At 37.2% G+C, this 17,041-nt stretch overlaps 1 protein-coding gene across 1 annotated transcript in view; it reads left to right on the top strand.

Moving 5' to 3' along the window:
• Positions 1–17,041, top strand: part of LOC121381940 (cubilin-like) — a 51,077-nt gene that overhangs the window by 22,002 nt on the left and 12,034 nt on the right. Inside the window, exons 12-17 of the mRNA XM_041511363.1 lie at positions 4,246–4,355; positions 6,481–6,648; positions 10,025–10,109; positions 12,720–12,832; positions 15,227–15,373; positions 16,428–16,518. Of these exons, the coding sequence (XP_041367297.1) occupies positions 4,246–4,355; positions 6,481–6,648; positions 10,025–10,109; positions 12,720–12,832; positions 15,227–15,373; positions 16,428–16,518 (714 nt within the window). The remainder of the gene's footprint in view (positions 1–4,245; positions 4,356–6,480; positions 6,649–10,024; positions 10,110–12,719; positions 12,833–15,226; positions 15,374–16,427; positions 16,519–17,041) is intronic.

Here is a 17,041-nt window from a genome sequence, read left to right as displayed (position 1 = left end):
GCTACATCATAGTGTTACAACATCTCACAGCAGCTACATCATAGTGTTACAACATCTCACAGCAGCTACATCATAGTGTTACAACATCTCACAGCAGCTACATCATAGTGTTACAACATCTCACAGCAGCTACATCATAGTGTTACAACATCTCACAGCAGCTACATCATAGTGTTACAACATCTCACAGCAGCTACATCATAGTGTTACAACATCACAGCAGCTACATCATAGTGTTACAACATCTCACAGCAGCTACATCATAGTGTTACAACATCTCACAGCAGCTACATCATAGTGTTACAACATCTCACAGCAGCTACATCATAGTGTTACAACATCTCACAGCAGCTACATCATAGTGTTACAACATCTCACAGCAGCTACATCATAGTGTTACAACATCTCACAGCAGCTACATCATAGTGTTACAACATCTCACAGCAGCTACATCATAGTGTTACAACATCTCACAGCAGCTACATCATAGTGTTACAACATCTCAAAGCAGCTACATCATAGTGTTACAACATCTCACAGCAGCTACATCATAGTGTTACAACATCTCACAGCAGCTACATCATAGTGTTACAACATCTCACAGCAGCTACATCATAGTGTTACTACATCTCACAGCAGCTACATCATAGTGTTACAACATCTCACAGCAGCTACATCATAGTGTTACAACATCTCAAAGCAGCTACATCATAGTGTTACAACATCTCACAGCAGCTACATCATAGTGTTACAACATCTCACAGCAGCTACATCATAGTGTTACAACATCTCACAGCAGCTACATCATAGTGTTACAACATCTCACAGCAGCTACATCATAGTGTTACAACATCTCACAGCAGCTACATCATAGTGTTACAACATCTCACAGCAGCTACATCATAGTATTACATCTCACAGCAGCTACATCATAGTGTTACAACATCTCACAGCAGCTACATCATAGTGTTACATCTGACAGCAGCTACATCATAGTGTTACAACATCTCACAGCAGCTACATCATAGTGTTACAACATCTCACAGCAGCTACATCATAGTGTTACAACATCTCACAGCAGCTACATCATAGTGTCACATCTCACAGCAGCTACATCATAGTGTTACAACATCTCACAGCAGCTACATCATAGTGTTACAACATCTCACAGCAGCTACATCATAGTGTTACAACATCTCACAGCAGCTACATCATAGTGTTACATCTGACAGCAGCTACATCATAGTGTTACAACATCTCACAGCAGCTACATCATAGTGTTACAACATCTCACAGCAGCTACATCATAGTATTACATCTGACAGCAGCTACATCATAGTGTTACAACATCTCACAGCAGCTACATCATAGTGTTACAACATCTCACAGCAGCTACATCATAGTGTTACAACATCTCACAGCAGCTACATCATAGTGTTACAACATCTCACAGCAGCTACATCATAGTGTTACAACATCTCACAGCAGCTACATCATAGTGTTACAACATCTCACAGCAGCTACATCATAGTGTTACATCTCACAGCAGCTACATCATAGTGTTACAACATCTCACAGCAGCTACATCATAGTGTTACAACATCTCACAGCAGCTACATCATAGTGTTACAACATCTCACAGCAGCTACATCATAGTGTTACAACATCTCACAGCAGCTACATCATAGTGTTACAACATCTCACAGCAGCTACATCATAATGTCACATGTGACAGCAGCTACATCATAGTGTTACAACATCTCACAGCAGCTACATCATAGTGTTACAACATCTCACAGCAGCTACATCATAGTGTTACAACATCTCACAGCAGCTACATCATAGTGTTACATCTGACAGCAGCTACATCATAGTGTTACAACATCTCACAGCAGCTACATCATAGTGTTACAACATCTCACAGCAGCTACATCATAGTGTTACAACATCTCACATCAGCTACATCATAGTATTACATCTGACAGCAGCTACATCATAGTGTTACAACATCTCACAGCAGCTACATCATAGTGTTACAACATCTCACAGCAGCTACATCATAGTGTTACAACATCTCACAGCAGCTACATCATAGTGTTACAACATCTCACAGCAGCTACATCATAGTGTTACAACATCTCACAGCAGCTACATCATAGTGTTACAACATCTCACAGCAGCTACATCATAGTGTTACAACATCTCACAGCAGCTACATCATAGTGTTACATCTCACAGCAGCTACATCATAGTGTTACAACATCTCACAGCAGCTACATCATAGTGTTACAACATCTCACAGCAGCTACATCATAGTGTTACAACATCTCACAGCAGCTACATCATAGTGTTACAACATCTCACAGCAGCTACATCATAGTGTTACATCTGACAGCAGCTACATCATAGTGTTACTACATCTGACAGCAGCTACATCATAGTGTTACAACATCTCACAGCAGCTACATCATAGTGTTACAACATCTCACAGCAGCTACATCATAGTGTTACAACATCTCACAGCAGCTACATCATAGTGTTACAACATCTCACAGCAGCTACATCATAGTGTTACAACATCTCACAGCAGCTACATCATAGTGTTACAACATCTCACAGCAGCTACATCATAGTGTTACAACATCTCACAGCAGCTACATCATAGTGTTACAACATCTCACAGCAGCTACATCATAGTGTTACAACATCTCACAGCAGCTACATCATAGTGTTACAACATCTCACAGCAGCTACATCATAGTGTTACAACATCTCACAGCAGCTACATCATAGTGTTACAACATCTCACAGCAGCTACATCATAGTGTTACAACATCTCACAGCAGCTACATCATAGTGTTACAACATCTCACAGCAGCTACATCATAGTGTTACAACATCTCACAGCAGCTACATCATAGTGTTACAACATCTCACAGCAGCTACATCATAGTGTTACAACATCTCACAGCAGCTACATCATAGTGTTACAACATCTCACAGCAGCTACATCATAGTGTTACAACATCTCACAGCAGCTACATCATAGTGTTACAACATCTCACAGCAGCTACATCATAGTGTTACAACATCTCTCAGCAGCTACATCATAGTGTTACATCTCACAGCAGCTACATCATAGTGTTACAACATCTCACAGCAGCTACATCATAGTGTTACAACATCTCACAGCAGCTACATCATAGTGTTACAACATCTCACAGCAGCTACATCATAGTGTTACAACATCTCACAGCAGCTACATCATAGTGTTACAACATCTCACAGCAGCTACATCATAGTGTTACAACATCTCACAGCAGCTACATCATAGTGTTACAACATCTCACAGCAGCTACATCATAGTGTTACAACATCTCACAGCAGCTACATCATAGTGTTTACATCTCACAGCAGCTACATCATAGTGTTACAACATCTCACAGCAGCTACATCATAGTGTTACAACATCTCACAGCAGCTACATCATAGTGTTACAACATCTCACAGCAGCTACATCATAGTGTTACAACATCTCACAGCAGCTACATCATAGTGTTACAACATCTCACAGCAGCTACATCATAGTGTTACAACATCTCACAGCAGCTACATCATAGTGTTACAACATCTCACAGCAGCTACATCATAGTGTTACAACATCTCACAGCAGCTACATCATAGTGTTACAACATCTCACAGCAGCTACATCATAGTGTTACAACATCTCACAGCAGCTACATCATAGTGTTACAACATCTCACAGCAGCTACATCATAGTGTTACAACATCTCACAGCAGCTACATCATAGTGTTACAACATCTCACAGCAGCTACATCATAGTGTTACAACATCTCACAGCAGCTACATCATAGTGTTACAACATCTCACAGCAGCTACATCATAGTGTTACAACATCTCACAGCAGCTACATCATAGTGTTACAACATCTCACAGCAGCTACATCATAGTGTTACAACATCTCACAGCAGCTACATCATAGTGTTACTACATCTCACAGCAGCTACATCATAGTGTTACAACATCTCACAGCAGCTACATCATAGTGTTACAACATCTCAAAGCAGTAGAACCATCACAGGTCTAGTAGGTGTTTATCTGTGTGTGTTTATCTGTGTGTGTTTATCTGTGTGTGTTTATCTGTGTGTATTTATCTGTGTGTGTTTATCTGTGTGTGTTGCTCTGTGCGTGTTGCTTGCTGTCAATACTGGTTTTCTGTCTAGGATAACAGAACCAATCCGGTGGCTGTTTACAACCAGACGACCTGGAAAATGCATCGAGGTTGAAATTATCAACATGACGGACACCAAACAGTATTTCCGAGCGTTTGATGGTAAGTTTATTTTTAACATATTTCAAGAGTGTTTTAATGCATCTTTGCTATTTGTCATTCTAATTCACTCTTCATATAACGAGAAATTTCATTGGCTAATCAAATTAATTTGCAGCAGTAAAACCAGCATTAACGGGATTCTCCAAGAGCCTATTTACATATTCATACACTACTTTTCACTGTACTTACTTTTAAAACATCAATGTTGAATCTTTTTCTGAACCAAACTGCAATATGCGTGCTCCTCTAAATTTTATGACATAAATGCTGTTTATAAAAAAAATTGTGACGTCGTGTGTGACGCTGACAGGAATGTGGAAGTAAGTAATGGCAACTATGCCGAATTATAAATCCTTGTTATTGACGACCAGTTGTGAAGAGTATTTGGAATAAGTGAAATTGGTAATTGGTATTGTGTTAATAAAACAATAAAATACAAAAATGATATTAGGAGCAGCAGTTGTAATTACATGTAAAACCATTTTTTAAAATCTGCTTGCGCTATAATTATTTTATAAGGCGGGTGACTTGAAACAAGATAGTAGTGACCAGGTTTTTGCTAATGCTGCTTTCCTTCCGAAAAATTATTATTTAAACGTTTTAAAATAAAATGCATTTATTTAATTAGAATGGGGATAACTATGTTGTATTTGACCATTTGCTGGTAAAACTCAATTTGCGACTATAAAACCAGCATTAATTTCTGTAAATGGTCAAATACAAAATACATGTAGTTATCCCCTAATTCACGGAAAAATTAGTTTGTTCTTGTTACAAGAGCTTCAGGGCCGTACATATATTATAGATATTAATAGGCAGGGTGTGTGCATGGGGATGGTGGTACAGTAAGAAATTAGAAGCAGGACATGGTACGGTAAGATCTTCTCCAGCTAAACAAAAAGTGCATATTTACAATAAAAATGACTCGTTATCATATTATTATTGTGGCAACAGCCCCCTTGTGCAAACCTAAGATAAATAAAACTTTATGGCTGATAGTTTAAAATTTCATTATAATAAAGTCAGGGCTGTAAATATGCTCAGAATTCACAATGTGCTTTTTGATGATCAGTGTTACAAGCAACTTCTGCTTTCTGTCTTAGTGTTTTTAGTATTCCATAGGGTTTAAGCTGGAAACAAAACATTAACACCAATTTGGCAAATTTGATCAGGAAAACTATAGCCAAATTCAAGTAACATTTAACTAAACAGAATTATTTTTAAAAATAGCTATACCTACAGATGGCACACAATTTTTGACTTAGCTTTTTGTCAAATTGGTCAATTGTAAATCGTATTTGGTGATTTGGCAAATGACTGCTTAAACTTGGATTCCAATTATATCCCAAATTCCTAATTTTCACCAGTGATATGTAAATTATAATCTTTGTTCTGTGTTTCTTTCCAATCTTCTGCATTGGTATTAAAAAATTAAACTTAAAGTCCAAACCAAATTGTTCACAACTACGATAAATGACTCTCCTACATGTATCTTTAATTACCGTTAGATTAGCTACACACTTTGTTCAAACACAGATTGTGAAAAACCCATTACAGTGACACAGATTCCACATACGAGACTAACGATGTCACCAATATTGACATTGTTGAGATTACATAGGACAAAATACATGCAGTTCTGTCTGCCATTTTGCTTGTTTATGGAATATTCTTTAAGAGGGGTGGAAGCCTCCTATGTATGTGATGTAATTAATCTGACGTCATGATGAGTCATATCGACCCACCCCTCTTGAGGAGTATTCCATAAACAAGCAAAATGGTACACGGTAGAAAACTGCCCTATGCAATCTCTGCAAAGTTGATATCGGTGACATCGTTACAGACTCGTATGTGTTATGGAATTCTTCTTATTGCACATACACAGGGACGAGTTGAGGAGATTTGCATGTTTAACTGGATAGACGATCCAGTGGTGAGTTGATGTTAGAGTTAAGCCTAAAGAAAATTTCATACATAACACATTTTACTTTCAGAATAATAGTAGAACATTTTATCTATTTATTTTTCATAATTTTCCATGACATTGGATGATAATTTCCAATGATTTTTTTTTCTGATGGATGTTTTGATAATTTTTATTTTGTAATATGTTGTTTGATTTTAGGTATTGATGAGTCAGCTGATGAAATCCTGATGTGTCCGTATCGAGACCAATGGGGACTGCAGCCTGGGGCCGGTATCGTGTCTAGCACCGGAAGTTCACTACTCGTCATTGTCAACACGGTGAATGAGCCTGTTGATGAACCAGCACTGATTACTTACAGTGTGACAGGTTTGTTAAAGATTTTCGTAGTTGAAGGAAGGAAGGAAATGTTTTATTTAACAATGCATTCAACACATTTTATTTACGGTTATATGGCATCACCAGTAGCCGATGTATTTTTATATTGATGGTTATCATCACATTATTTTGCATTTACCATAGTTTGACACCCATATAGCCGATGTATTTTTATATTGATGGTTATCATCACATTATTTCTGCATTTACCATAGTTTGACACCCAGTAGCCGATGTATTTTTATATTGATGGTTATCATCACATTATTTCTGCATTTACCATAGTTTGACACCCAGTAGCCGATGTATTTTTATATTGATGGTTATCATCACATTATTTCTGCATAGTTTGACACCATATGTATTTTTATATTTGGATCATCACATTAGCATTTACCATAGTTTGACACCCGTATGTATTTTTATATTGATGGTTATCATCACATTATTTTGCATTTCATAGTTTGTAGCCACATCACATTTTTCTGCATTTACCATAGTTTGACACCCAGTAGCCGATGTATTTTTATATTGATGGTTATCATCACATTATTTCTGCATTTACCATAGTTTGACACCCAGTAGCCGATGTATTTTTATATTGATGGTTATCATCACATTATTTCTGCATTTACCATAGTTTGACACCCAGTAGCCGATGTATTTTTATATTGATGGTTATCATCACATTATTTCTGCATTTACCATAGTTTGACACCCAGTAGCCGATGTATTTTTATATTGATGGTTGATCATCACATTATTTCTGCATTTACCATAGTTTGACACCCAAGTAGCCGATGTATTTTTATATTGATGGTTAGTTTGACATCAGTAGCCGATGTATTTTTATATTGATGGTTATCATCACATTATTTCTGCATTTACCATAGTTTGACACCCAATAGCCGATGTATTTTTATATTGATGGTTATCATCACATTATTTCTGCATTTACCATAGTTTGACACCAAGTAGCCGATGTATTTTTATATTGATGGTTATCATCACATTATTTCTGCATTTACCATAGTTTGACACCCAGTAGCCGATGTATTTTTATATTGATGGTTATCATCACATTATTTCTGCATTTACCATAGTTTGACACCCAGTAGCCGATGTATTTTTATATTGATGGTTATCATCACATTATTTCTGCATTTACCATAGTTTGACACCCAATAGCCGATGTATTTTTATATTGATGGTTATCATCACATTATTTCTGCATTTACCATAGTTTGACACCCAATAGCCGATGTATTTTTATATTGATGGTTATCATCACATTATTTCTGCATTTACCATAGTTTGACACCCAGTAGCCGATGTATTTTTATATTGATGGTTATCATAGTTTCACGATGTATTTTTATTTCTGTTATCATCGCACTTACCATAGTTTGACACCCAGTAGCCGATGTATTTTTATATTGATGGTTATCATCACATTATTTCTGCATTTACCATAGTTTGACACCAAGTAGCCGATGTATTTTTATATTGATGGTTATCATCACATTATTTCTGCATTTACCATAGTTTGACACCCAATAGCCGATGTATTTTTATATTGATGGTTATCATCACATTATTTCTGCATTTACCATAGTTTGACACCCAGTAGCCGATGTATTTTTATATTGATGGTTATCATCACATTATTTCTGCATTTACCATAGTTTGACACCCAGTAGCCGATGTATTTTTATATTGATGGTTATCATCACATTATTTCTGCATTTACCATAGTTTGACACCCAGTAGCCGATGTATTTTTATATTGATGGTTATCATCACATTATTTCTGCATTTACCATAGTTTGACACCCAGTAGCCGATGTATTTTTATATTGATGGTTATCATCACTTTATTTTCTGCATTTACCATAGTTTGACACCCAGTAGCCGATGTATTTTTATATTGATGGTTATCATCACATTATTTTGCATTTACCATAGTTTGACACCCAGTAGCCGATGTATTTTTATATTGAGGTTGATCGTCACTTCATTTTCACACTTACCTTAGTTTGACACCCAGTAGCCGATGTATTTTTATATTGAGGTTGATCGTCACTTCATTTTCACACTTACCTTAGTTTGACACCCAGTAGCCGATGTATTTTTATATTGAGGTTGATCGTCACTTCATTTTCACACTTACCTTAGTTTGACACCCAGTAGCCGATGTATTTTTATATTGAGGTTGATCGTCACCTCTAATCACCAACATAAATATAGGTCACATCAATTTTGGTTCATAACTCGAAAAAGTAGCAAGCAAAAAGGAAAACATTCCCTTTCCTAAACCAAGCAGCTGAAATATACATCTACCTAGTAAAGCCAGCCCAAAAATTGCATATCATTTTCATGGGACAAATATACATGTTTGTACCAGTACGATTATCTAATCTGTTATTGACCTCATGTTGCTGTGACATTTTAATTGTATAATATTCTAAAATAGATGTCAGAGGTCCTATGTTTTTACACATTAACCGAAATCCTCCCTTCAGCCTGTGCTGTCTTACTTGTATTTCAAGCAGTCTATATCTTTTCTTAGCAGGATTTATTTTATTTTATTTAAAAATAACAGCAGGCCATATTATACTTCATATTTCAAGCCCTTCACGGGCTTCCAAATTATTTAGTTGCACAATGCATTTCATGAGATTCATTGATAGCATATAAGTGTTCTTTACTTTCTGCTTGTGACTAGCCAGATTGACATCTAGCCCTTAACACTGACAAAATGATGACAAAAATGTAGGTTTTTTTTCTGAATTCAATGATTGTAATGATCAGAAAATTTACAATTAAAAATTATTCAATACACATTGATTGTAATGTTTCATATACAAATAACAAAAATTTGGGACTTGTCACGGAGTATTTAATACAGGCAATGAGATATGGTTTGTTAAGAATGAGTTTCAACCAACATTAGTATTGTACTGACAATACCAGCCTTGGTGGTGTCATAGTTAAGCTATTGGACCTGAGGCTGGTAGGTACTGGGTTCACAGGCTGGTACATGTAGGTGCTGGGTTCGCAGCCTGGTATCGGCTCCCACCCAGAGCGAGTTTTAATGACTCACTGGGTAGGTGTAAAACCACTACACCCTCTTCTTTTTCACTGACCACTAACAACTAATAACTAACTGTCCTGGACAGACATCCCCCAGATAGCTGATGTGTGTGCCCAGGACATCGTGCTTGAACCGTAATTGGATATAAGCACAAAAATAAGTTGAAATGAAATGAAATGTACTGACTATGCTCATCTAGTAGATTAACATTTTAATGTGATATTTCTTGTGTGATAAGCAGATGTATCATTATTGATTGTTGTAATATTGCAGATAACTGTGGAGCAGACATCATTGAGTTATCTCCCGCCAAAACGACGGTTCAAACTGTTAAAGTGGACATCATCAAGCCACATCAGTAAGATTCAGGTTATGTCCGGTCTTGTAACATGTACTGCAAAACTTGGAATGTTTTCTACTTTGTTTTGTTCTAAATCCTATTTAGTAACACATTTTTACAGTAATTCATATCAAAAAGTACCGGTAATCTCTTTATGTTTCGTGTCCATTTGCCACCTGGTCAGTTCCTTTGTCAGGTTGGATGGCTAGGTTGTTTTCCATTCCATTCCATACTCGGGCAGGACGTAGCCCAGTGGTAAAGCGTTTGCTTAATGCGTGGTTGATCTAGGATCGATCCATGTCAGTGGACCCATTGGGCTATTTCTCATTCTAGCCAGTGCTCCATGACTGGTGTAACAAAGGCTGTGGTATGTACTGTCCCGTCTGTGGGATGGTGCATATAAAAGTTCCCTTGCTGCTAATTGAAAAGAGTAGCCCATGAAGTGGTGATAGCTTGATATTTGTGTGGTCCTTGACCATATGTCTGACGCCATATAACCGTAAATAAAATGTGCGTCATATAACCGTAAATAAAATGTGCGTCGTTAAATAAAACATTTCCTAACTTCCTTCCATTCCATACACCATCAAAGGCACAGATCCAGGTTTTTTTTAATGTGACAGCCTACATATACGTAACAGGGTGTACGTTTTGTGGTTGTCCGGTCACCCTAGGCGAGTGAAAACAACAAAATGCTTGTTTGAATACTATAAATGTCCTTCATAAACATTGCACCCATTTTCTGAATATAAAGGGTGTTCTTTTTCAAACATTGCACACCATCCCTAGAAAACTAATTCATCCAGCCCGGGAGTAGCCTACTGAGTGGAAACGCCAACAGCTAGCTTGAAGTTTATTACAGGGAGTATACTACCAAATCAAATCCCATAGACGACAATAGTAACATATGTGACTAAAAATCCTACCTGCAGCGTATCAATCGACATAAACGCCATGGATATAAATACCACCACCTCTCACCCTTGAAGTGAATCAGAAAAAATTGGGGGTCAAGCTGATCATTTCTGAGATAACGGGTAGCGTCTATGACTACCCTAGTTCCGCACACAATTTGAGTACTTTTGTTTACATGTTTTAAGCACAAGGCTACTTGACACAGGGGTACTAGATGAAATAAAATTGCATACATTTTTATCCCAGATGAAACTTTTTTTTTTTACAACCAACACACTCACATTTATCACCAATCACAGGACTTGTGGTGTTCACTTCTCTATCAAAAGTTGGGTGCACTTCGAACTTTGACCCAGCCGGAAGTTATTTGGTTTAGTACTACCTATGCAAACATTAGCATCATTGTAATCCAGTGACTCTTTATTTGCACATAGGATGTTTTTTTTTCTTTGGTTTTTGTTAAGTCCCCTACTGATCCATCTGAAAGAGACTGTAGGTTTTGTCTCTGTCTAGCCATCTGTCTGTCTGTCTGTGTCTGGCCATCTGTCTGTCTGTCTGTGTCTGGCCATCTGACTGTCCATCTGTCTGTCTGTCTGTCTGTGTCTGGCCATCTGTCTGACTGTCCATCTGTCTGACTGTCTGTGTCTGGCCATCTGTCTGACTGTCCATCTGTCTGACTGTCTGTGTCTGGCCATCTGTCTGACTGTCTATCTGTCTGTCTGGCCATCTGTCTGTCTGACTGTCCATCTGTCTGTCTGGCCATCTGTCTGTCTGACTGTCCATCTGTCTGTCTGTCTGTGTCTGGCCATCTGTCTGACTGTCCATCTGTCTGACTGTCTGTGTCTGGCCATCTGTCTGACTGTCCATCTGTCTGACTGTCTGTGTCTGGCCATCTGTCTGACTGTCCATCTGTCTGTCTGGCCATCTGTCTGTCTGACTGGCCATCTGTCTGTATGGTCATCTGTCTGTCTGGCCATCTGTCTGTCCATCTGTCTGACTGACTGTCCATCTGTCTGTCTGGTCATCTGTCTGTCTGACTGTCCATCTGTCTGACTGTCTGTGTCTGGCCATATGTCTGACTGTCCATCTGTCTGTCTGGCCATCTGTCTGTCTGACTGTCCATCTGTCTGACTGTCTGTGTCTGGCCATCTGTCTGACTGTCCATCTGTCTGTCTGGCAATCTGTCTGTCTGACAGTCCATCTGTCTGTATGGCCATCTGTCTGTCTGGCCATCTGTCTGTCTGTCTGTCCATCTGTCTGACTGACTGTCCATCTGTCTGACTGACTGTCCATCTGTCTGTCTGGTCATCTGTCTGTCTGGCCATCTGTCTGACTGTCCATCTGTCTGTCTGGCCATCTGTCTGACTGGCCATCTGTCTGTCTGGCCATCTGTCTGACTGTCCATCTGTCTGTCTGTCCATCTGTCTGACTGACTGGCCATCTGTCTATCCCGCATATAGTTTTGTGGATTTGTATTTTAACAGAGGCTCAAGATATTGAGCTGCTGAAATGTTGTGTTTAGTTACAGATCAAGTTCGACAGAGTTATGGACCTTGAACTTTGGAGATATGAAAATTTATTAGACCCAGTAGGGACATGTTTTGCTCTAACAGTACTATCAGAATGCTTGTTTTAAAATGTGATATCAGTTCATTCTGCACTATACATGTATCTTCTTGTATTTTATTTAAGTGTTTCTGATTTTATTTGTAGAAATATTCTGTGTCGCTGGAAGATCCCCTCGGACGGCCCTCAAGTTGAGATAAGATCTTCTACACACCTAGCTCCAGCGTCCTGTGCTGACAACTTCTTAGCTGCTTATACCTGTATGCTTTAGTCACATTTTATTAGGATGCTCTGTTAAAACATTTATCCTTTTGTTTCTTTGTGCTCATTGGGATATTTCTCATTCCAGTCAGTGTATGGCAACTGGTATATCAAAGGTTGTGGTATGTGCTGTCCTCTCTGTGGGATGGTGCATATAAGATATGATTTGCTACTAATTGAAAAATATAGCTGGTTTCCTCTCTAAGATTATGTAAAAATTAAAAACTAAATGTGCTCAAGTGGTGTCGTTAACAAAGTAAACTTTGACTTTGTTTCTTTGCATAACCAGAAACCAGTCCTTTGATTGATGCAAGTAAAGGGGTGGGACGTAACTCAGTGGTACAGCGCTTGCCTGATGCGCGATCGATCTAGGATCGATTCCCGTTGGTGGACCCATTGGGCTGTTTCTCGTTCCAGCCAGTGCTCCACAAGTGGTGTAACAAATGCTGTGTTATGTACTATCCTGTTTGTGGGATGGTGCATATATAAAAGTTCCCTTGCTGCTAATCGAAAAGAGTAGCCCATGAAGTAGTGATAGCGGGTTTCCCCTCTCAATATCTGTGTGGTCCTTAACCATGTGTCCGACGCCATATAACTGTATTAAAATGTGTTGAAGGAAGGAAAAGTTTTATTTAGCGATGCACTCAACCAAAATATGTTGAATGTGTTGTTAAATAAAACCATTCCTTCATTCCAATAGCCAATGATTAATTAATCCATGTCCTCTAGTGGTGTTGTTAAATAAAACCATTCCTTCATTCCAATAGCCAATGATTAATTAATCCATGTCCTCTAGTGGTGTTGTTAAATAAAACCATTCCTTCATTCCAATAGCCAATGATTAATTAATCCATGTCCTCTAGTGGTGTTGTTAAATAAAACCATTCCTTCATTCCAATAGCCAATGATTAATTAATCCATGTCCTCTAGTGGTGTTGTTAAATAAAACCATTCCTTCATTCCAATAGCCAATGATTAATTAATCCATGTCCTCTAGTGGTGTTGTTAAATAAAACCATTCCTTCATTCCAATAGCCAATGATTAATTAATCCATGTCCTCTAGTGGTGTTGTTAAATAAAACCATTCCTTCATTCCAATAGCCAATGATTAATTAATCCATGTCCTCTAGTGGTGTTGTTAAATAAAACCATTCCTTCATTCCAATAGCCAATGATTAATTAATCCATGTCCTCTAGTGGTGTTGTTAAATAAAACCATTCCTTCATTCCAATAGCCAATGATTAATTAATCCATGTCCTCTAGTGGTGTTGTTAAATAAAACCATTCCTTCATTCCAATAGCCAATGATTAATTAATCCATGTCCTCTAGTGGTGTTGTTAAATAAAACCATTCCTTCATTCCAATAGCCAATGATTAATTAATCCATGTCCTCTAGTGGTGTTGTTAAATAAAACCATTCCTTCATTCCAATAGCCAATGATTAATTAATCCATGTCCTCTAGTGGTGTTGTTAAATAAAACCATTCCTTCATTCCAATAGCCAATGATTAATTAATCCATGTCCTCTAGTGGTGTTGTTAAATAAAACCATTCCTTCATTCCAATAGCCAATGATTAATTAATCCATGTCCTCTAGTGGTGTTGTTAAATAAAACCATTCCTTCATTCCAATAGCCAATGATTAATTAATCCATGTCCTCTAGTGGTGTTGTTAAATAAAACCATTCCTTCATTCCAATAGCCAATGATTAATTAATCCATGTCCTCTAGTGGTGTTGTTAAATAAAACCATTCCTTCATTCCAATAGCCAATGATTAATTAATCCATGTCCTCTAGTGGTGTTGTTAAATAAAACCATTCCTTCATTCCAATAGCCAATGATTAATTAATCCATGTCCTCTAGTGGTGTTGTTAAATAAAACCATTCCTTCATTCCAATAGCCAATGATTAATTAATCCATGTCCTCTAGTGGTGTTGTTAAATAAAACCATTCCTTCATTCCAATAGCCAATGATTAATTAATCCATGTCCTCTAGTGGTGTTGTTAAACAAAACAAACTTTGACTTTCTTTAATTGCATGACTAGAAACCAGTCCTTATGATTTGATGCGAGTATTTGCTCTCGATTTTGTTGGCGAAAAACTAAAGTATTAAAGTAACTGAGAGCAGCTGCTGTTCTACATAATTCTAGGAGAGCAGTTTTTTGCTCATTGTTGCTTTTTAAATTATAAGCACTGCAGACACACATATCAAGCAATTTTTTTATTTTTTTTAAATAATTAAAACTATGTCTCTAAATCTTGGTAACCTAGACAGAGTAATATCTGTTAACTAAATATAACTATATCTAGTCATGTTTTTATTAGTTTTATAATTTTTTTGTTGCAACAATTTTGTGACTTTATTTTTATATGATGTTTTTTCCAGCATTTTCACCAGAAAGAGTGATCGGGAAGTGGTGCAGTTCTAACGATTCTGTCGTTAGTGTGAGAAACCACACATACCTCAAGTTACAAGTTGCAGAAATGGCTAGTGGACATTTTCAGGCCGAATACTTTAACATTGAAAGAACCTGTGAGTAAATTTTGTATAATTATTAGTACCTTAAAGGGACATTCCTGAGTTTGCTGTATTGTAAGATGTTTCCGACTAATAAAACATTTCTACGATTACACTTACATATTAAATACATTTTCTTGTTTAGAATATCATTATCTGCATATTCAATGTGTTTCTGGTCATCATAATACTTGTAAGGAGCCAAAACTGCATTTTGTTTTTAAATAATTTCGTACGTATGTTAAAATGTATTTTAGAGAATAAACTGAAGTTTAACCTAGTACAAATATTAGAATGATCAGAAACACGTTTAATATACAGCCACTAATATATTATGCAGAAAAACATATTTGATATGTAATTACAATTGTTAAAAAATCTCGTTAGTCGATAACATCTTAAAAATTGCAGCAAACTCAGGAATGTCACTTTAATACAGACAGACAGATGGTTGTGACTGTGTACATGCACACCACATAACATCATGGTAACGATATCGTACATTCTTGTACATGAAGACACACACACAATGACCTGTAATAAACAAGTCGTGGAGCAATGGACCAGTGTTTATCATATAGATGTCACAGTCAAGCAATTTTTTATGGTGTTGCCATGACATTAAAGTGTCAAGACCACATTAAAAAATTTATAAGCATGATGCCAGGTTGCATTAGAGATGGTTGCAACACAGAAAATCTAATATAATAGGAGTTGATTCCATGATTTATTACAGCTCAAGTGAGCTAGCATTCTACCACTGCATGATTGGGCTATTTCTCATCCCAGCCAGTGCACCACATCTGGTATATCAATGGCCGTGGTATGTACTATCATGTCTGTGGGATGGTGCATATAAAAGATCCCTTGCTACTAATGGAAAAATATAGCTGGTTTTCTGTCTAAACTATATGTCAAATTACCAAATGTTTGACATGCAGTAGCCGATGATTAATAAATCAATATGCTCTAGTGGTGTCGTTAAACAAAACAAACTGTCTAACACAGCACTACATCTGATTCCAGTCACCGATGATTCAGCATCAGTTTTTGTGTTTATCTTTTGTAGCATCGTGCTGTGCTGATCACAGTGTTATTCAACTTACAACTGGTTCTGATTTCTACTTGTCTTCAGCCAACCACCCAGCATACTACCCCATGTAAGTATATGATGCGTTTTGGAAAATACTATTTTGCTGTTTAGCAGGAAAACCCCCACCATAATTAAACAACCAAAAATGAAAGGATCCTGTACATAATATATGACCTGTGATCAGGAAAATAGTTTCTAGTTTGTTCTTTAGTAAAACATGAGAGACTTCAAATGTCACTATCTCTTTACCAGCACTTAGAAATAAGATGCTCATAACTATATATTATCTCTTTACTGATGAGTACTGGAATCGAGGACATACACAGAACTCCACTAAAAGTTCACCAGTCACAGGGCACAATATTTCACGAAAACCGTTGTTCTGTCCGCGTGTCGGTTACACAACTTTAAAATAATGAGAACCGCCAATCGGTTATGTGGTGAACAATTACGTTCTAACATTAAAAGTAGCAAAGTGAAAATCAGTTTGTTTTTAAATACATTTGAACCATCAATGTAACATAGAATCGTAGTTGAAATGTTTTACAATTAGGTAGGCCTAACTCATCAGCTATGAACTATATTCACAT

This window comes from Gigantopelta aegis, chromosome 9, assembly GCF_016097555.1.
Source record: "Gigantopelta aegis isolate Gae_Host chromosome 9, Gae_host_genome, whole genome shotgun sequence".
Taxonomy (NCBI): Eukaryota; Metazoa; Mollusca; class Gastropoda; order Neomphalida; family Peltospiridae; genus Gigantopelta; species Gigantopelta aegis.
The sequence above is the reverse complement of the archived record's forward strand: the minus strand, read 5'-3'. Positions and strand labels throughout refer to the sequence as shown.